The sequence below is a fragment of the Coffea eugenioides genome, chromosome 7, assembly GCF_003713205.1.
Source record: "Coffea eugenioides isolate CCC68of chromosome 7, Ceug_1.0, whole genome shotgun sequence".
NCBI classification, from domain to species: domain Eukaryota; kingdom Viridiplantae; phylum Streptophyta; class Magnoliopsida; order Gentianales; family Rubiaceae; genus Coffea; species Coffea eugenioides.
Genome location: NC_040041.1, coordinates 11061739 through 11081441, shown reverse-complemented (window position 1 = coordinate 11081441; position 19703 = coordinate 11061739). Strand labels below are relative to the sequence as shown.

Here is a 19703-nt window from a genome sequence, read left to right as displayed (position 1 = left end):
GCCTACGTCCACTTGAACAAAATAGTGGGCCTAAAAACATGCAGTATCATCAATCATTCATGAAGGATTGTTGCCGGCAACTACAGTGGTCGGAAACGATAACCATATCTCATACTTTATTGGATTCTCAATTTCCCAGCTGATTCCAAGGGTTCAGTTTTCAACATAACTTTTATTTTTTTGTAAAGATACAATTTATGTAATGCTACAATGCTTTTCTCTTGACAAATACTACAAAGCAAGGAAGCTGCACGCTTTGTACCGGTGAGGAAAAACCATATTTGTGACAAGTGTTACATCTTTTTTGTAGTCTTAAAGATTTCATAAGACAGTTACAAGTCTCAAAATTTAAGCTATATGGTCCTTCTAAGAAGCCAAATTGTGTTATGTACTAAGGGGAATGGTAAGTAAGGCTTGCCCTCCGTAGAACCAAAAAATAAAAAGACACTTCATGCTTTAAGTCTTAATATATATGTATGTATGTGTGTGTGCACGCACGGGTATATATATATATATATATATATATATATACTGTGTGTGTATGTTAGAAAAGAAAGACTTGATGGTTGGTCTCTCAATGTTTCAGTCTCTATAAGCAAATTTTTTATTTTGAAAAAAAAATTGAAAATTAACGTGAAACTTCATTAATCCGACGGAATTAATATTTTGCAATTGAATAGTTTCTTCAATTTTCACTTTTCACCTTTCAAATTTCAACTTTCAGCAGCTTTATGAATCCTCTTAACTTCAAGTCACTTAGCCCCAAATGATGCATGCCCTCAAGTAAAACGAGCTGGATTTCTTAGCAAAAGATGGAATTGAAAGAAAGTTAAATTATCTAAACAGATACATTTAGTGAAGATTATAATGTGTAAAGTAAAATTATTTCTTCCACCATTTTTAAAGTGGCATCTATAGTGGAATGATGTTGGTCTTAATAGACAGAAAACAGACAACAAATGAAGTCAAACCATACTTTAAAACTATAGTAAGAGTTGTGGAAATACTAAGTTTTACTTCTGATAAAGTTATAATATCATTGCAGAATCATATTTGGAATAAAGTTTTCAACTCTTTATCTGAAATGGAATTAAAAGGCAAGGAAAAAAAGGGGATCAGAAGAATAAGCAGAAAACAAAAATGACCACCACAAGTGATGCCATCTTGGAATATTCTTTATTTTATTGTTGTCTAAACCAGAATATCTTGTGCATTTTATTTTCACATAAAATATTAGTTCTCTTTAAATATTAAGTTTTATGGACACCGCCGCTTGTTTGATTCTATGGGCCTGAAAGGCCGTTTAATCGGCTTGCTAAATCTCAGTTTAACGTTATGGTCTTGATAATTTAGTTCTGGGCTCAAAAGTTGGACAAGTAAGAAGAAATTTTTGGGGCCTCTGGAGGAGTAATCCTGGATATAAGTATGGAAACTCAGCCCAGTCACTGGCTTAATCGTCCGCCCATCATGTATTATTCCTGTGATATTAGACATACAGCTTATATACTGTAGATTTGTTATGGAAAAAATGAAGTACGTCATTAAGGAGCAGCAACAATTGTCCAATTCCGACTAAATAAAGAAGTTGAGTGCATCTACGTGATAAAAAAAACTCCTCTTCACATTTTTTCGGGGCAAGATATTTGAATTGATTATTTTTGACAAAATTTTTGGGATTTTTGGAACTTTTTTTTATACATTTTATAACTATCTTTTTATTTCACATATCAAAAACTATTATAGTGCAATTTTTCTTCGAAAACTCTATTAATGCAATCTAAACAGGATTGATAGTAGTTTCTATAAGACTAGATAGCTAACATGTTTCAGACAAAGTTAACAAACGCTTGCTTGAGCTTGATCACGCCTTGGATTCAAACAGAGGAGCAAGAATTCTCAGTTGATGATTGCTTTGTTGTTCTTCCCACTGGTATTTCATCCTGCCGTGCAGTCTCTGATTTTGGTGTGTGATTAGTAGTTGAAGCGCAATTCCCTTGTACCTTGCTTTGCTCTTTACTCTTGCCCGATAACGCACAGTAGAGGCCCGTAATCAGCAATAGTGCTCCTAAAACACTGGTTTTAAACAGGAAAATTTTCTTCATGAGTAAATGTTTATAACTTTAGAAATTGTTTATGGGAATTGGGTAGTTTCCTAAAAGTTATCAATTTGTGGACATTCGACCTTTTGACGTAGAAATCCACAATTTTCATTTTATATGTCTAATAGAAGGGTTTTTTTTTTTTTCAATTATCAATGTAATTTGTGCTTTTTCACAATTGAAGTTATTGAAAAATATAATGAAAACTGAATCCTCCAAGACTAAAAAAATTAACTAGAGTATAACGTTCACAAAAAAAATAAAAGAAAAAAAAAACAAGTGACTTACGTTCCTAGGCTGATTATCTCCCCAAAAAGGACAGCTGAAACACAGATTGTGAACACCAGAACAAGTGGAGTCCATATGGCTAGAAACAATGGCCCTTTCTGCTCAATAACCCAAACTTGCAAGTAAAATGTAATACCACTAATTACAATTCCCTGTCAATTATTATCTTTGTTGTAAATGATCATATAAAGAAGTGTTAAATGTTGTGACAAAATTTACTGATTATTTAAACTTACACAGTATGCAACGGATAAGAGTCTAACATTCCATCCAAGCTTCCATTCATTAGGATCTCTTTCCAGAGAAATGGCAACAACAAATGAGTCAATTGTGCTCATGCAGTTCTGAAGAGTTGTGGAAATGAGTTTTGATGGATAGCTTTTCAATAGGTCGCCCTGTTTTCAATCCAATGTCAGTACTTAGCTATTAATTCACTTTCTTCTAGTTAATTAGAAGGACGAGAAAGGTAAAACTGTCACTACAAGTAGTAAACAAATAGGTAAGCTTATCCCACAAATACTATGTCATTGGATTCAGGTAATTCCACTGATAAATTCTCATTCTTGTGTAGGGTTGTAAATGAATCGAGCAATTTATAAAACAATTCATGAAGAATGAAGTAATTTATATGTGTGGAAGTATAGGAAAATACACGCAAGAATTGATCAAATCAATGCTGATTTATAGTCTTTCATTTTCCTGTGCATTAATCAGGAAACTAAAAGAATGAACAGAGGAAAATTGCTTTCATCAAAGTCATTAAGCTTTACCTGGAATACAATCCACGAACTCCACAATATGTAGGCAAGAAACATTAGAAATACACCCTTGACCCATGTGGTGCTAGCAGGAGCATGACCCGGATTTTCTAGGCTGTGACTGTTGAGCAAGTGATGGTGAACCAATAGTCTTAAATTGGGGCCATGGAAGAAGGCAATGGTTGCTGCTCCTCCTAAGCATAGTGCTATTCCTGCAACCTTTGAAATTCCAGGTATGGTCTTCAGGTTGAAACTTTCCATTCTGTAATGATTAAACAATGAGTGTATTTGGATTAGAGGTTATTTGGGATAATTTTTTTTTAAAAAAAAAATACTGTAGTGCTTTTCTGATGTGATGTATATAGGATCAAAAGGTGATAAGAAAATGTGTTTACGATGTAAGTAGATAAATTTGTATAAATAATTTACTAGTATTGGGCATGTTAAATTCGGCACCAGTTTATTCATATAATTTTATTTCCTTGATCATAAATTTAAATTGCTTATTCTTTTTTAGTTTAATTATTCTATTAAAGTGTGCCGACTGTCATTGAACTTTTCTAAAGTCTCATTTACTCAAATATAATATATTTTGTGTATGAAGTGTTGAAATGCCCCAACAAATGTATTTTGCACCCAGTTGCTATAAATTCTATCTATTTTAACCGAGTAAATAGACCCAAAAAAAGATGAAAATTAGATATGAAAAAAATAGACGGAATGACCCAATTGATAACATTAAAAGAATAATTTGATCAATTGACACGAAAACAAATAGTGTAATCAACTAAATGAGATTTTAGACAAAATTGGAGATGGTGATGCACTTTATCCTTTTATTTATCTTGTGAATAATGGGTTAAAAGTAAAAGGGATAATTTCAGAAACCTCCCTTGAGGTTTCTAACAATTTCACTTAGCTCCCCCCAATTTTAGAAAATTACACTGACTTTCCTTGCTTTTACTATTTAAATAACATTATAGACCCATTAGGCTACAATTATACTTAAGTATTCTAAAATACCCTTATGCAATATCATAACATCAAAAGAAAGTGAAAAAAAGGTTTAGTGATCAATTTAACCAAAAAAAAATAACAAACACTTTTATCCAAATATGCTATGCTTTCACGATAATTGTAAACCCATAATCTCATCAACCGTTTAATTAAACTCCAATTTAACTCCCAAATTCTATCAATTTTGGTATCACTAAAATTCCAAATTTTAACAAAATCGCACTCCAACTTAAACCCCAAATTTTGGTATTATCAAAATCCCAAACTCTACCTGAATCAGTTTACAAATAAATCATAACCACAACCACCAACTAAAATGCCCTCAAAAGCTTCCTGCCCTAAATCAACACTATATTTTGTCTATTGGCTAATCTCACACCTCAAATTATGAACCCAACATCTATCGCATATCACCTTCCTTGAACAGAAGGCCTGACCAACCACTATTGATGTCTATGCAAAGAGCAACCCCATACTCCAATGGCGTTAGGAACAGAGAAACTAATCTTTATAACAAACCACCACCAATACTTATAAATCAAACAAAAATGAAACTAAATGAGGATATTAGATTCTAGTACGTAATAAACATAATAGCATAACCCAGAGTCATCCCTTTTTCTCTTCCAGTCATAGCCCATTAATTTCATTTTTTTTCCTCTCTATCACAACCATCTTCATCATCTCCATCCAATTTGACCATGAAATTTTCATTTGCTCCCTCAATTTGTAATTTTGGAAAATTTGATTCTTTAATATATGCAAATTATAATACGAGAAGAAATAAACAAGAAAGCTGATAGTTAAGTACCATGAAAAGAGAGAAATAGACAAGAAATAAACACTTCGAGTTGGTTTGTATAGAGGTGTAGTTGATGGGTGGAAGAGACTGTGGGGTTATAGGTAGGAAGGAGAGAATCATAAGAGGTAAAAAAAAGGAGGGAAAGAGAAAAAGACTGCTGTTAATTAAAGTAGAGTTGCGGATGATGACGAATTGTTGCAAATTTTTATATTTTCTTTTACTTTTGGTTTGGTTTTTGTATCCCACATATGTAGTAAATTATCTATTAAGTAGAGAGTATTGTAGTCATTTTATTGAACCGAGAAAGGTTAGTATAATTTTCTAAAATTGGGGAGAGCTAAGTGAAATTGTCCGAAACCTCAAGGGAGGTTTCTGAAATTATCCCAAAGTAAAAACCACATGAGAACGACACCTAGTAGCACTCAATACTTTTTCCCCAAGAACCATACCATAATTGTGCTAATGTAACTCAGTTATCCTTTGTTGCATGCTATGCCATGGCACTTGCGACCCCAAACTCTAAAGTTTAATGACCCAATTGATAACATTAAAAGAATAATTTGATCAATTGACACGAAAACAAATAGTGTAATCAACTAAATGAGATTTTAGAAAAAATTGGAGATGGTGATGCACTCTATCCTTTTATTTATCTTGTGAATAATGGGTTAAAAGTAAAACCACATGAGAATGACACCTAGTAGCACTCCGTACTTTTTTCCCAAGAACCGTACCATAATTGTGCTAATGTAACTCAGTTATCCTTTGTTGTATGCTATGCCATGGCACTTGCGACCCCAAACTCTAAAGTTTAGACTAATTTCATTCAAACGTGAACTCAATTATTTCTTGTGGCTAGTCAAAACTGCATTAATCTTAGGGGGCAGGGGGCTGCTCTAAATGTTCGACCCCTCCCCGCCAATCCACATTGTGAAGACAGTATTGAGCTACGTTTAGAAAATCATTTCACATCAATCTTTTGTTCATTAATGTAGAAGACAAAAGAAAACTGTATCCAGAGGAACTGAGCCAATTATAGTCGTGTTAAAAACTAATTAAAATGCTGAATACCAGAAGTAAAAGTTTGAGATGCAAAATGGGATATTGTGGAAAATCTTAAAAGGTGCCAGTAGATATATAACACTAACTGTTATTTGAACTTCTCACTTTGTCCTGCCGTGCTCGTATTCGACTCTTCATTTTATACTAAATTAGCTGCGTCGACAAAAACTTGATAACCGAGTCCGAGTAATATAGATGTAACAACCATTTAGTAATGTTCTAATCATTAAACTTTTTCGTTAGTGCGATTACTTTACAAAAAGAACTTTAGTCAGTGGATCCAACAAGCACTGATGTATAATAACTTTATCAAGAATTTGCATCAAGGAATCAGTTTTATTCATAACTATCATGGGTACTTGATTCTATTTGATTTGGTGTTAATAAATTAATGAACTAAAAGTAACCTGTAGTGCCTAGTGAGTCAATTTAACTGGTCACTGTAATCATGCCTTTTTAGTTACTCTATGGCTGGAAATCCTAAAGGAATTAGAAGCCCTATTTAGGTAAGGAGCAAGGACAATATAAAGGGATAAAACACCTTTATTTTTTTAAGCTTCCACTCCTCCTCACATTCTCTTGAAAATTCGAATCTTTAATGTGACAGTGAGGACAAAACACTTCTAGATATAGACACAGATTGAACTATGAATCTTATTTTACCTCAATAGCACTGCGAGGAAGAAAGTAATCACTGGAATTGTATTACCAATGGCAGCAGCCAACGGTGCAGATGTGTATCCAAGAGCCAAATTGTTCAAATTCCAGCTCAATGTGATCCTGAAAATATAAGTACATCTGACCTCAAAATTAGAAAAACGTCAATAAAATTCAAGGATTTTAAAGGGGAAAAGATTAATTAGTTAAACAAAAGGAAGTCAATGAAAACACATTCAAGGCAAGAAATACATAATATATGTCGCTAAGAGATTACTACTAACATCTTACCCAAAGAGTGAAAGCATAAAAATCTTGATGAATGCTGTTACGGTTAGAGGTGGCGCAGTTTTCCTGAAAATTCACCAAGATATACATATTTGAGTATTGAGAAAGAGATTGATTTCATGAAAAAAAAAAAGGCAGAAAAAAGATTGATATTCTAAGATTCAGCAGATTAATACCACTCAAGAAAGATGGCTATAGGCGCTAAGAACACTGCTGCAATAGCTTGCCTGTAGAAGACAAGTATGTAAGTCTTCATACCATCATTTATTGCAGCCTTGGAAACCATATGCATGCCTGCATAGAATGCCTGTATAAGCACTGCAACTAAACAAGGTTTGTAGCCCTCCATTTTTTCACTTGGTTGTGTCATGTACTGAGCTGCACTGGCCTCTTGTTCTTGTTTTGAACTCAACTATTATTCCTCAATTTGGCTTTCTCGACGAGCCAGATTCCCATTTTACAGAAATCAGATCTTTATATAGAAGTTTATGAATTTAAAGCTCCAAATGTGCTTTCACACGTGATAGAAGAAAAGTATAAAGAAGTATGGATTGGAAAGGTTGTGCAAACTTGTCTACAGAAAACCAATGTTTTGAAATTCGGACTGACCATCGACTCGGTAGATGTCAGGGATCAGAGGTCAAAGGACTCGATTGCGGTCGAACCCATCCAAAATCGGATGACATCATCATGATGTCATAAATATATATTTAATTTTAAAAATTAATATATAATGTAAAATTTCTAAAAACATATTAATATTAAGAAATGTAGGTTCAATGCATGTTTGATATTTTTAAGACACATTACAAGAAAATACAAATAAGGTAGTATAATTAAGTAGCAATTTATGCAATTTACAATTTAATGCATATTCAACAAGTTAAGAACCAAATTGGAGGGCTTATTTGAAAAGTAATACAAGAATTTAAGGGTATAGCTATAAGTTCTAAAATGTTTCTAGGTGTAATAATAGTTTTCTAGTACTCTAGGGGTCAAATCATAAAATTGATAAAATATTTCTAGGTGAATTTTTTACTTTCTTTTTTTAATGTTTTATCCCTTTTTTTAAACTTAGATCTTCCATTGGAGTTGTTTGAGAGAGATTTATGATAGGATATATGAAGAGATTTAAGAGTAGTTAAAAAAAAATCGAAAAAGGAAAATAAAAAACGCAAAAAGGAAAAGATAGAAAAAAAAACCCGATTTGAAGCGGTTCTTCTAGTTTCCGGTCACACCCAATTTTGACTGGATTTGTCTGAGTTTTTATTTCACGGTTTTTTAAGACAACTCGGATCGAATGCCTACCCAATTCCTGATTCAACCGGTTGAACCTGCCAGTCCGATTTGAGTTTCAAAACATAGCAGAAAACTTGCATATAATGCTGAGCCATGATATGATAGACACTGTTGGCTGCTACTATCGTAAAAAGGGACTTGGTGCAGGTGTGGTTGGGGTTTCCATACGATTGTATAGTGGTTGGATTTATTATTTTAATGAATTTATTGCTAATTCTTTACAATTGTATGGTTGTGCGATTGTTGTATTGTTGAGATTTCCTTATGATTGTATGGTTGTTGACGTTATTATTTTTCTTACAATTATATAGTTTTTTCTTCCAGTCTTGTTATTTTATTAATTAATAATATAAAATAAAATAGGAGGAGGACATAAATCTTACCTCCTCCTGAACAAGTACGATGAATATACCAAACTAAAGTAGAAGTGCTATTCGTTTACAAGAATTTGCAAGATTTTGAACTTGAAGCCTACATCTATGCAAGGAAGAGAATCCATGATGATCCATATTGAGCTCTCCACGGGCTTGTCTTTGGAGACTAGCAAATGATGTATATGGTTAGTCAATGAATTCCTACAAGCACACGGGTCGATCGTAGTAATAAATTATTCAGAGTATTTCAGGGTCAAATTCACAGAGATGAGTTAATTTTCTACTTTAATTATTCTAACAAAAATAACAAAATTTAACCTCAAAGGGTGTTTTAATCACTACTTGAGAAATTAAATAAATACTCAAATCAAATAAGATATAGGTGAGAAACCGATTGGCAAAAGACTAGGGTTTTAGATTTTGATCCAGGGTTTGAGTTAATTATCTAGTTAATTTCTTAACATGCTAAGAACATATCACACACAAGGACCTTAAATTATCTCTCGAAACATCTAGGTTGTGCCTAAGTAAATCTCATGTCTCTTTCAAGATCATAAATATTTAATTAAACCTTTTATAATCTTAGGTGATATAATTACATCATACAAACCCTAATCTATTCTCGTGACTAGGTTAAGTATGTTTATTTATCTAGTATATGGTTGTATATCCATTCTCAGTTCAATACAAACCCTAAGAGTATCTCTATAGTGGCCAAACATAAACATGTAATTAAATCAAGATAAATAAATCAAGACAAAAGTTAACAACTTAACTATGATAAATAATCAAATCTCCTTCACAAAACCCTAACCCTAGAAACAATTTAGTTCAACATATTCATAATTAAAATCAAGAATTCAAAGAAACGATACAAATAAGAAGATAAAAATAAAGAAAACTTCTCAATTTCCTTTGCTTTGATCCCCATCTTGATCTTCCCCTTTGATTCTTCCACGCTTTCTTCTTGATCTCTCAAGAAAGAAGATGTAAAAAGGATGAACTAATGTTTTTCCTAATATTTTCTCCTCCTAAAAACGTTCTAAATAACTCCTATTTATAGTTGTCTAAAGTTACAATAGAATCCTCCTTGAAATAGGTTTCTTGAAGTGGAAGAAAAGTGCATGCAAAACATATCCGACAATGACCGGCGTGGTCCAATGACCGGCACCAGTCATTGATTTGCAACTTCAAATTCAAGAATTTGGTGATGTCCGGCGTGATGACCGGTGCTAGTCACTGGTGCAATTTTTTGGAATTCTCCATTCGGCCCTCGAACTTTGAATTCTTTGCATCTTTTCCACCCAATTCCTTCAATTGCTCGTCTCACTACTTGCGACACCAATATAAAATCTCTATAATTTACATCCTATCAATGGTAGAATGACCTTGTAGAACTCCAACATTAACTAGCAAATCAGCTGGCATATTTGCTTCTTGAAAGCAATGAAAGAAGTGACCAAGTGATGGTGATCAAGCATGTGTCTCCTCCACTTCTCTTTGAATGGACCATCGGCAAGCATAAGAACCTTTTAAAATTCTGATTAGAACTTGAGAATCCGATTCGAGACTAGAGTGACAATGACCGTGGGATATACATAGTTGCAATCCAAAAAGAATTGCCTTAGCTTCAGCTTGAAGGCCACTGAAGTTACCAAACAAGCAAGAGAAAGTCGATAGTATTTTCCCCTGAGAATCTGGTAGGACGCCAACCCTCTCCACTTGGCTCAGGATTACCTTTGAACTTCCATCAATATTAAGCTTGAAAGTTAATCTTCCATCAATAATAAGAGAATAGCTGCAAATTTCTTCTTACACACAATAATAATCGGCCAAATTATACTCTCATAGTGCGCCTTATTCCTTTCTATCCAATATTCCAATCTATGAAGAGAGACTTTACAATTATATTGTTGGTGTATTTATCATTTAAGAAAATTCTATAATCCCTTTTGGTACTATCAATTGCATCATCAATTTTGGGTACTATCATTAATCAGTTGGATAAAAATAGTGAAACGCTTTCTGTTGTTACATCTATTTTGAGGACCAACATCACAAATAATTGAACAACTTTGGTGATTGAAGTCATATTGCCATTTTCATCTCACATTGCCACGATGGTGTAATCTTGGGGCCAATTTCACTTTTGCTATCTGACTATGTGCACAGAGATTATAACCTTTTACCTTATTGGATTTTTGCTCCTCATTGGTCCTTGCCAGAAGTCAATGAGAATCCACGAGACTTCGAAAATGGTTGCCCCTAGATAGGAAAATTTTATGACGGTCAAAATTAATTATTTGGCAAGCCTAATTTTCACACTAAACACAATTTAAATAAGATTGTTGGGCTCTTATTTGTTCAATTAGCGGTAGTTTATTGGTGAAAATAGTGCAATTCAAATATCTTGAATCTCATCCACCGCATTTGATGTTTGTTTTGCTGGAAGAAATTTAGTTAGACCTGCTAAGTAACTGTTTCGAAATGACATAAAATTTTTCATCTTTCCGGTATTCTATGGTGCCTATGATTGTGCAATTCAACTAACTTGGTTTGAATACATTTTTTTAAATAAAAAAAACATGAAATTTTATTAAGATGAAAGGAGATCCGCTTGAAGTGCAGATGGTACAAAAGATCGAAATGATTGTCTCCATAAATTAGTCAAACCATGACAATACCAGCATCCTTAGTAAAACTATGAGCTGCACCATTTGAAGATTGTGGTATCCATGTAGCTTCCCACTTAGTGAAATTCTGCTCAAGTTGCATTATCAATCACTACTCCACATGCTAAATTAATCGTCAACATCAAATTGCAGAATCATTTTAATCATGTTTTGAGTGTCACCTTCGAGAACATAATACATGCCCAACTCAATTAGCAATTTGGCAAATTTTGCTGCATAAGTTTCAATCATATTTGAAGCTAAAATACCAGGGATCTAGTTAGATAATCCAGCTATGAAATTGTCCGCATCGTGACGCACCACTACTACCTCAATACCAGATGAACCATCTGAAGCATTGAATACTATTTAGTTTGAAATTCCATAATTGCATTCCTATATATATAACCCTCAACCAGCTAACGTCATTATTTTTTTTTTCTTTTGTGTATCATCTGAAACTCAGACTGGAAGCTAAACGGGTCTAATCAAATTAAAATTATTATTTATTTTTAAAATTTTAAAGAGCTTGAGCCAAGCTCAAATAAATGATTTTTTTGCATATGGATTTCAAATTGATGCTAATTGAGTCAAACTGAAGCCAAATTGAGTCAAATTCAAACCTGATTTAAAACCATACAAAACACTAATGCTCTGATATTTAATTTAATCAGTTGATCACCCAACTTAAGTAAGTTCTTAATGAGTTAAGGTCAATACAGTTGGATAGTTTACGTTTACGTGGCCTTTCAAACCTAATTGTGACATTCTATGAAGGCAAACAAAACTTTATATTGAAAAAATGTTAATTATTTTACCAAACTTTAAGGAGGCAACTTTAATTAACCATTCAAGACAATTATTATTCGATTTAGCGTGGAAGCTACCATATCCTGGCATGAATATTATTCAACTTTTCGTTTTATTTTTCTATACCGTCACCTCATTTCGGACCAACTTATATAACAAGCCCCCGCAATCAAGCTCAAGTGCAAGAATTCTCAACAAACTATTGCTTAGGAGTGCTTCCCTGTGGAATTTCGTCCTTTGAAGTTGTGTATATTTTTGTGCATGTGATGCTAAGCACATCTTTGTTTCTCCTTTCTTTGCTCTTTAATCTTTCCACATTGACGACAATAAAGCTCCACAATCAGCAGTATTACTTCTAAACACTGGAAAAACAACAAAATTTTTATCTTCAGTAGTTATCACTGTTTGAGAAAATAAATATTAGGACAAGTGGAGTCTCATGGCTTGAAAAACAGTCCCTTTCTTCTCAATAAACCAAACTTGTAAGTAAAAGGTAGTACCACTAACCGAAATTCCCTGTCCTTTTTCAATCGTACGAGAAGAATCTTTATTATTTTATGCTATTTTTTTAGGAGGAAGTTTCTAATTAAGTTGGACTTACACAGAAAGAACAAGTAAGAAGTTTGATATCCCATCCCAGCTTCCATTCATGCAATAGTGGAGTTAGGACCTATGGTAAGTGTGGACAGTGTTGTATACTCAAAAAGAATGTCATTATTATGCATGGATAAAGTTGATTTAAGATTGTGTATTTATCAATTTTTTGTTTCAAACTTTCTACATTTATTCAACTAGGTAGTAATCTTGCATTTTAATTATAAGAGAGACACCAAAAAGAAACTGGTTGTTTAGGGAGATAGTTTGGGGGAAGATGAAATTATTCAACAAATATTGGCGTTGGAGGGAAGAGGTGCAGGGAGGGCAATTACGGTAAAAACATGAAAATTTGTAAAACTTTCAATTTTAGCCTCTAAATTTTGCAAAGTTTGGGGGGAGGGGACAATTGGCCGTCCTCAATACAACCTATGTTTTGAAACTTGAACCAGGTAATGACTCGATCAAGTTTATGAGTTAGGAATCAATGGGTTCAACCGATTAGATCAGGGTTCAAATTGGATAACATCATAAATACGTTATAAGTATATTAATTATATATAATACATATAATATATAAAAGTTCCTGTTAAATTTGTAGTTTGCAACCTTACATACATATTTGATGAGTTTGGATTTAATCCAAAAGAACTCCATTGAAAAAAATTTTAAAAGTTATATGTAAACAATATAATTTGAAAAATATAATGGGTTGATTTTATACTTTATTAGAAAAATAAAGGGTCAAAGTAAAATTATCTCAAAGTTTTAGGACATTTAAAGTTAATAAATGCCAAACCTAATGTGTCCTTCCTGTTTCTTCCTTACGCAACCGCCAGTTCCTTTTCCTCTCTCATTTTTCCCCTGTTTCTTCTTCGTTGTTTCTTTTGCTTTGTTCTCTTCTTTTATCACACACACATTAAAACTCTTATCTTCATTATTTTCTTTTTCCCTCCTCTCTCTTCTCTTCCCTTCTTTGCTCTTTCTTTTTTTCTTCAATTTGATTTCAAATCTTTCAAGAACTTAGAGAATGGAATTTCTCTCTTGGGTTTGCAACTTCGATTCAGACTAGTTTTACTTCTTAGAGCTAGTCAAAGATCAAAGGAAGAGAAAAAGGCCTTTGCCTCCTGTTGTCCTGTTGGTTGTATGATGTTGCTTGGGACTTTTCATAGAAAAAAGAGTACTGCATTTGAAATTATACCTGAGATGTGGGAACAGATACGCGGATCAATGAAGGCAGGGCAAGTAAACGGGAAAAATCGGGATTCAATCGACTTTGTCAATTCTCGGTCAAACTAGATTTTTGATTGAATTTGATCAAGTTTTTAACAAATGGTTTTTTAGTGAGATTCGAACCAAATACTTGGCCGATTCCTAGTTTGATTGGTTGGACCGATTGATTCGATCAGAATTTGAAAACACTGAATACAACATGGCTGGCCCATGCCTTCTCGGGGATCTCTTTCAAAACCAATGGCCATAATTAATGACTGATTGGTCCAAGGAAGCTTAAAAGCTATGCTGTGCAAAGGAGCTTTTAGAGGGTAGTTTTTGAAATCTATGCCTTGTCTAAATGAGAAGGTCCTTTTATTCCATATAAGAAGTCAATAAGGGAAAGATAGTATAACTAACTATCCCTTAATCCTAACGAAAGTGCAATTTGCCTAAGACTACAATTTACCAAGAGCGAATTAGATGTGTGGTCTGAATTTGTTTATAAAACCAAGCATCATCTGCTCGATCAAACGAGATGGGCAACTATCCCTCCTCAACCTTGAAGAATCTTTAAATTGACTTGAAAATTTTTTAAATTTTCATTCTTGCCCTATAATTTCACCTCGTAAAATTTTTAAAAATTTCTATATTCCTTTACTTTGTTCTCCAAAGTAAAGTTCTTGAAGTCTACTATTATCATTAATTTATAGAGATTATTTCATAAACCTCCCTTGAATCCCTTGAGGTTTCCAGCAATTGCAAAGAGCTCCTCTCAAGTTTTAAAAATTACACCTATCTCCCTTGCTTTTAAGGTTTATGTAACAATATAGGCCCAATAGTCTATACTTTTTCACAAATATCCTAAAATAACCTTTTTCTAGATAACAGGACAAAACAAAATAAACTTTTAATCTTTAACTTCTTATACATGATATACTCATTAAAGCAAACAGAGTCCGACGACTCCAACTCATCTCAAAATTCATTACTTGCTAATTTTTATCCAATGCAACTCTCTACCACCACCACCAATACTAAACCAAGAAATGCCCCCATGTGCCTAAGAATATAATTCATTATTGCTCTAGCACACCTAGAAATAGAGACAAAATTGTTCCTATTTAGTAAAATCACAATTAATAGTCGGAAATAAAAGAGAGAACCAATGAGTTTTTAAATTGCTAGGCTTGTTTACTTAACAAACATAATGGTCACTCCTTTATCTTCCAACTCTCAATTTCATTTTTTTCCCTATATCACTGCCAACTTTTTAATCTTCCCCTAGTTTAACAATAAAATCCACAATCTGCACGTTATTAATTTGATGACTTTAATTGGCTAACATTTGTAAAGAGTAAAAACATTGAAATAAAAAAATGAAAGGGTCTAAAATTTTTATAGTAAGAAAGAGGCAGGAAGACAAAAAAAAAATACAGATAAATTTTGGAGATGATAAAAAATTGATAGTGATGTGGTTAGTAACAATGAAGCACGATATTTGGTGAGAGAGAGAAGCCATTATAGGAGGAAAAAAAGAGAAGAGTATGAAAGAGGAAAAGAGGGAGGGAGTGAGAGAGGAAGAGATGAAAGTTAGGAAATGGATGGAGATTGTTCTTTGAGATGAATAAATGACAAGGAAAATAATAAGAAGTATTTTACGGTTTTAAATGTCCCTTTATGAATTAACTACCAAGTGAAGGATATTTTAGTCATTTGATTGGACCAAGGGAGGTCTATGTAATTATTGAAACTTCAGAGGAGTTGAGTGAAATTGTCAAAAACCTCATGGGAGGTTTCTAAATTTATCCCTAGTTTATAAATGATGGCACGTTTAAAAGGGTTAATTCCACTTTATCCCCCCAAACTTTGGACGATTACCCACTTTAGTCCCTAAACTTCAAAATGGGACACTTAAGTCCCTAAACTTATAAATTGGGACATTTAAGTCCCTAAACTTATAAAATGGGACACTTAAATCCCTAAACTCTTATAAAATGGGACATTTCTACCACCACGGCATTCAAGATTCTGTTAATAATTTTCCTTAATTGGGAGATATTTATAAGTTTAGGGACTTAAGTGTCCCATTTTGAAGTTTAGGGACTAAAGTGGGTAATCGTCCAAAGTTTGGGGGGACAAAGTGGAATTAATGAAGACAAGTAGTAGTAGAAAATTTAGGGGCAAAAAGGGGATTTCAAAAGTTTGGGCACAAAATAATAAACATAAAATTTTTTTGTTGTCAACTATACAAAAAAATTATCATCTAGTTGTTATTATTGCAAAATACTATATAATTTCAATAAAATTCACACAACTACCATACTGGTTATTAACATTTTTCAACAAAAAATTTGCCTTAATCGTAGCAATTGCCTCCTAATCTTGGGTCCTAAATCCACCACTGATTACGCCATGACAATAGGAAAATATTTGGGTTTTGTTTCTGGTGCACTTTTTCTTTTATTTTGTTGTTTGTTTATCTTTTTCGTATTACCTTGTACCTGTCACATCAGTCGATTTGTTATTAACCAGCCTAATTCTGCCGACACTTGTTTATCTTTTTCATATTACCTTGTATCTATCGCATCAGTCGCCTTGTTGTTAGCCAGCCTAATTCTGCCGACACCTTGGCTTTTGATCCCCTTAGCTTGGTAGCTTCACTTCTCAGTCTCGAGTTTTAAATAATGAATGCATGTCAGAATTGAGAGAACTATGAATCTGGGCACCAATCGATTCGACCAAAATGAACCCATTAAAGAAAACGTATCGAAATTGAAATTGCATTTTGGCAGTGATGGAAACATTTTCCTTCAATCGCTATCATGAAAAACCCAATTAAGAGATTGAATCAACGGCCTTAGTATGAAAATATGTCCTAAAAGAAAACTCGGAATGGACTAAATTGTGTTAGGATCCAAGCGCAGAACAAACAATTATTGAAATATCAAGTGCACAACAATTTAATGAGAAACAAGCCACAAGTATGAAAAATAGACGACACATAATATTTAACATGATTCGACTCCACCATTGAGCCTACGTCTACGGAGAAAAATCCGTTCTTTATTATGAGAGGAAAATCCTATACAAAAATACAATTTGAATCCAAACCCAACCCTTGTATACCATCTCTCATCTCCCAAGAACCCTCTCACCACCCCATGTATAAGGCTACATGGTGCCCTCTTGTATGCCCTTGTGTGTCTCTTGTATAGTATGTCAACCCATTTATTTATAAGGAAAATTATTTGGCCAAAACCCAAATAACAATAGGAAACCAATTTTAATTCCTAGACTTGCATAGAATAGGAAATGACTTCTAATTCTAAACTAAATAGAATATTTCTTGGCTACTATTTTAAGTAACTAAAACCAATTAGGAAACTAGTTACTTCCACACAAATAAGAATTCTACCTAAAAGAAATTAAGCCAATTTCCTAACAAATCTCCACCTTGGCGAAAATTTCTTTTAGCAACCATTTGCCTTCAACTACCAAATAATATGGTACCAAACTACACACCCGAATCGATACAGTCCTGACACCAAATTGATTCAATCGGCAAATAAACATGTGTAGTTACTCTGAATCCAACCTCCAGTTGACTCGTGAGACGGTGTCTCAATTCACCATCTCCCTTTGCAGGATTTCTTCTCACCACCACTTGCAATCTGGAATCCCCTTCTATGAGCTCTAACCCTAACCATTGAGGCAATCAAGTTGTAAAATCACCATACTTCTTCCCATCCTCAGGACTGTCTCGCCATGTGTGGTTTCCAACACTCCACCTAAAACGAAAAACTCGTAACTATCAGAGTCTTCTGGCGCATAGAAATTAGATCTCCTTGTTTTCTTGGGACACGTGCCACACCACCCAAAAAACACAACCAAAATCTAAAATCCACCGAAATGAAATATCAACTGTTGGAGGTGTGAGAAAGTCTCTACCGATTCACGTCCAAAATCAACATTGGACTTCACCTTTTTCTTGACCATTGAATCACCTGCCTAGATTCACCATCAAGCATCTCCATACTTTTCCACTTTTCATCATTCACTATCAATACTTTTTGCCAAGCCATTGAAACAAGGATACCACCAATTAAATTGTTCAATTGGTGACAGCTACCAATCCACTTGATCTCAATAGTTAATCAGGATCCAACCTTGAACAACGAAACTCTTGATCCAACCATTCAGTTTGTTAGGATCCAAGTGCTTGAAAGCAACCCAGTCTCGCAACCAGGCTCTGATACCACTTGTTAGGATCCAAGTGCGAAACAAACAATTATTGAGATATCAAGTGCACAACAATTTAATGAGGAACAAGCCACAAGTATGAAAGATAGACGACACACAATATTTAACGTAATTCGGCTCCACCATTGAGCCTACATCCACGGAGAGAAATCCGTTCTTTATTATGAGAGGAAAACCATATACAAGAATATAAATTGAACCCAAACCCAACCCTTGTATACCATCTCTCATCTCCTAAAAACCCTCTCACCACCCCATGTATAAGGCCACATGATGCCCTCTTGTATGCCCTTGTGTGTCTCTTGTGTAGTATGCCAACCCATCTATTTATAGGAAAAATTATTTGGCCAAAACCCAAATAACAATAGGAAACCAATTCTAATTCCTAGACTTGCATAGAATAGGAAATGACTTCTAATCCTAAACTAAATAGAATATTTCTTAGCTACTACTTCAAGTAACTAAAACCAATTAGGAAACTAGTTACTTCCACACAAATAAGAATTCTACCTAAAAGAAATTAAGCCAATTTCCTAACAAATTGCTCTCAGTATTAGAACATCTGTTTTGAAGATAATAAGCTGCTTTGCTCAGGCTTCGAGGGAACACCAAATTAAGCCAAAAAATTGATCGTCTTTGGTGATTGAAATAGCTGATCTATAAACTTTCGATAGATGTTAGTAGCAAAACCTCTAAATTTCGCAACTATATCAGAAAATGATAAAAGTGCGAAACAGTTTTGATATAAACTGGGAATGAAGTAATTTTCTATGAACCATAGAGAACTGGCTAAGATGTTTCCCCTCCATCATCTTTATCATCAGTACAATTTTTATTATATATCATTCTGCTTGCACCTTATACCAACAATTTGTATTGTTTTGGTTCCTTAGTTCGGTGGACTGCTTTGGTGCTCAAGCAGAAAATATTTGCAGGAAAGCAGCCAGTTAAGCCAAGACAAATAAATAAAAATTATAAAATGAAATTGAGTTCACTTAAGTGGTTGATCTGGAGCCTCTTCAATTAAAGTTTCGTCTAGTTATACCAACAATTTGTATTATTTTGGTTCCTTACATCAATTCTTGGTCGCTAGTTCTTTGGACTGTTTTGGTGCTCAAGCAGAAAATACTTGCAGGAAAGCAGCCGGTTGAACCAACTGTTTTGTTCAATTGAAGTTTCTTCTAGTTATATCCAGTTGTGTAATTCTTACGACGTTAGGTGTAAAATAGTACAATCTTAGTGTAATTCTTATGTTGTTAAGTAATTCGTTTCTCTGTTTTGAAGGAAATCACGTCTATCTGTTGTTTCTATTGCATGTTTTTCATTCATGTCTTTACCGCTATTTGTGCAGCTTTGTGTGAATCAATGAAATTATCTTCTTTATAAAAACAATTAAAGAAAATATGAAGGAGGACTTAAATTGAACTAATTGACAATAAATCTTTGTCAATAGATGACTCCTCAGTTATTCTCAAAAACGTCCATACTCTAACTATCATTATTTTAAC

General features: G+C 33.7%; 1 protein-coding gene across 1 annotated transcript; it reads right to left on the bottom strand.

Annotated features, from left to right (window-relative positions):
* Nucleotides 1-1825: 1825 nt before the first annotated feature.
* LOC113778824 (WAT1-related protein At5g64700-like) lies at nt 1826-7333 on the bottom strand. The gene is made up of 7 exons (XM_027324326.1): nt 7148-7333; nt 6975-7037; nt 6690-6806; nt 3158-3407; nt 2624-2782; nt 2388-2539; nt 1826-2073 (listed from the first exon to the last, which is right to left on the bottom strand). The coding sequence occupies exons 1-7, from the start codon at nt 7318-7320 to the stop codon at nt 1875-1877; spliced, it is 1113 nt and encodes a 370-aa protein (XP_027180127.1). The 5' UTR covers nt 7321-7333; the 3' UTR covers nt 1826-1874.
* Nucleotides 7334-19703: the final 12370 nt, after the last annotated feature.

Excerpts from the sequence above, each read along its gene's own strand:
- LOC113778824 (XM_027324326.1), bottom strand. The coding sequence starts at position 7,320 with ATGGAGGGCTACAAACCTTGTTTAGTTGCAGTGCTTATACAGGCATTC. Across the intron at positions 7,038-7,147 it reads ATAGCCATCTTTCTTGAGTG|GAAAACTGCGCCACCTCTAA; the intron begins GTATTAATCTGC and ends GTGAATTTTCAG. Across the intron at positions 2,540-2,623 it reads TCTTATCCGTTGCATACTGT|GGAATTGTAATTAGTGGTAT; the intron begins GTAAGTTTAAAT and ends AATAATTGACAG.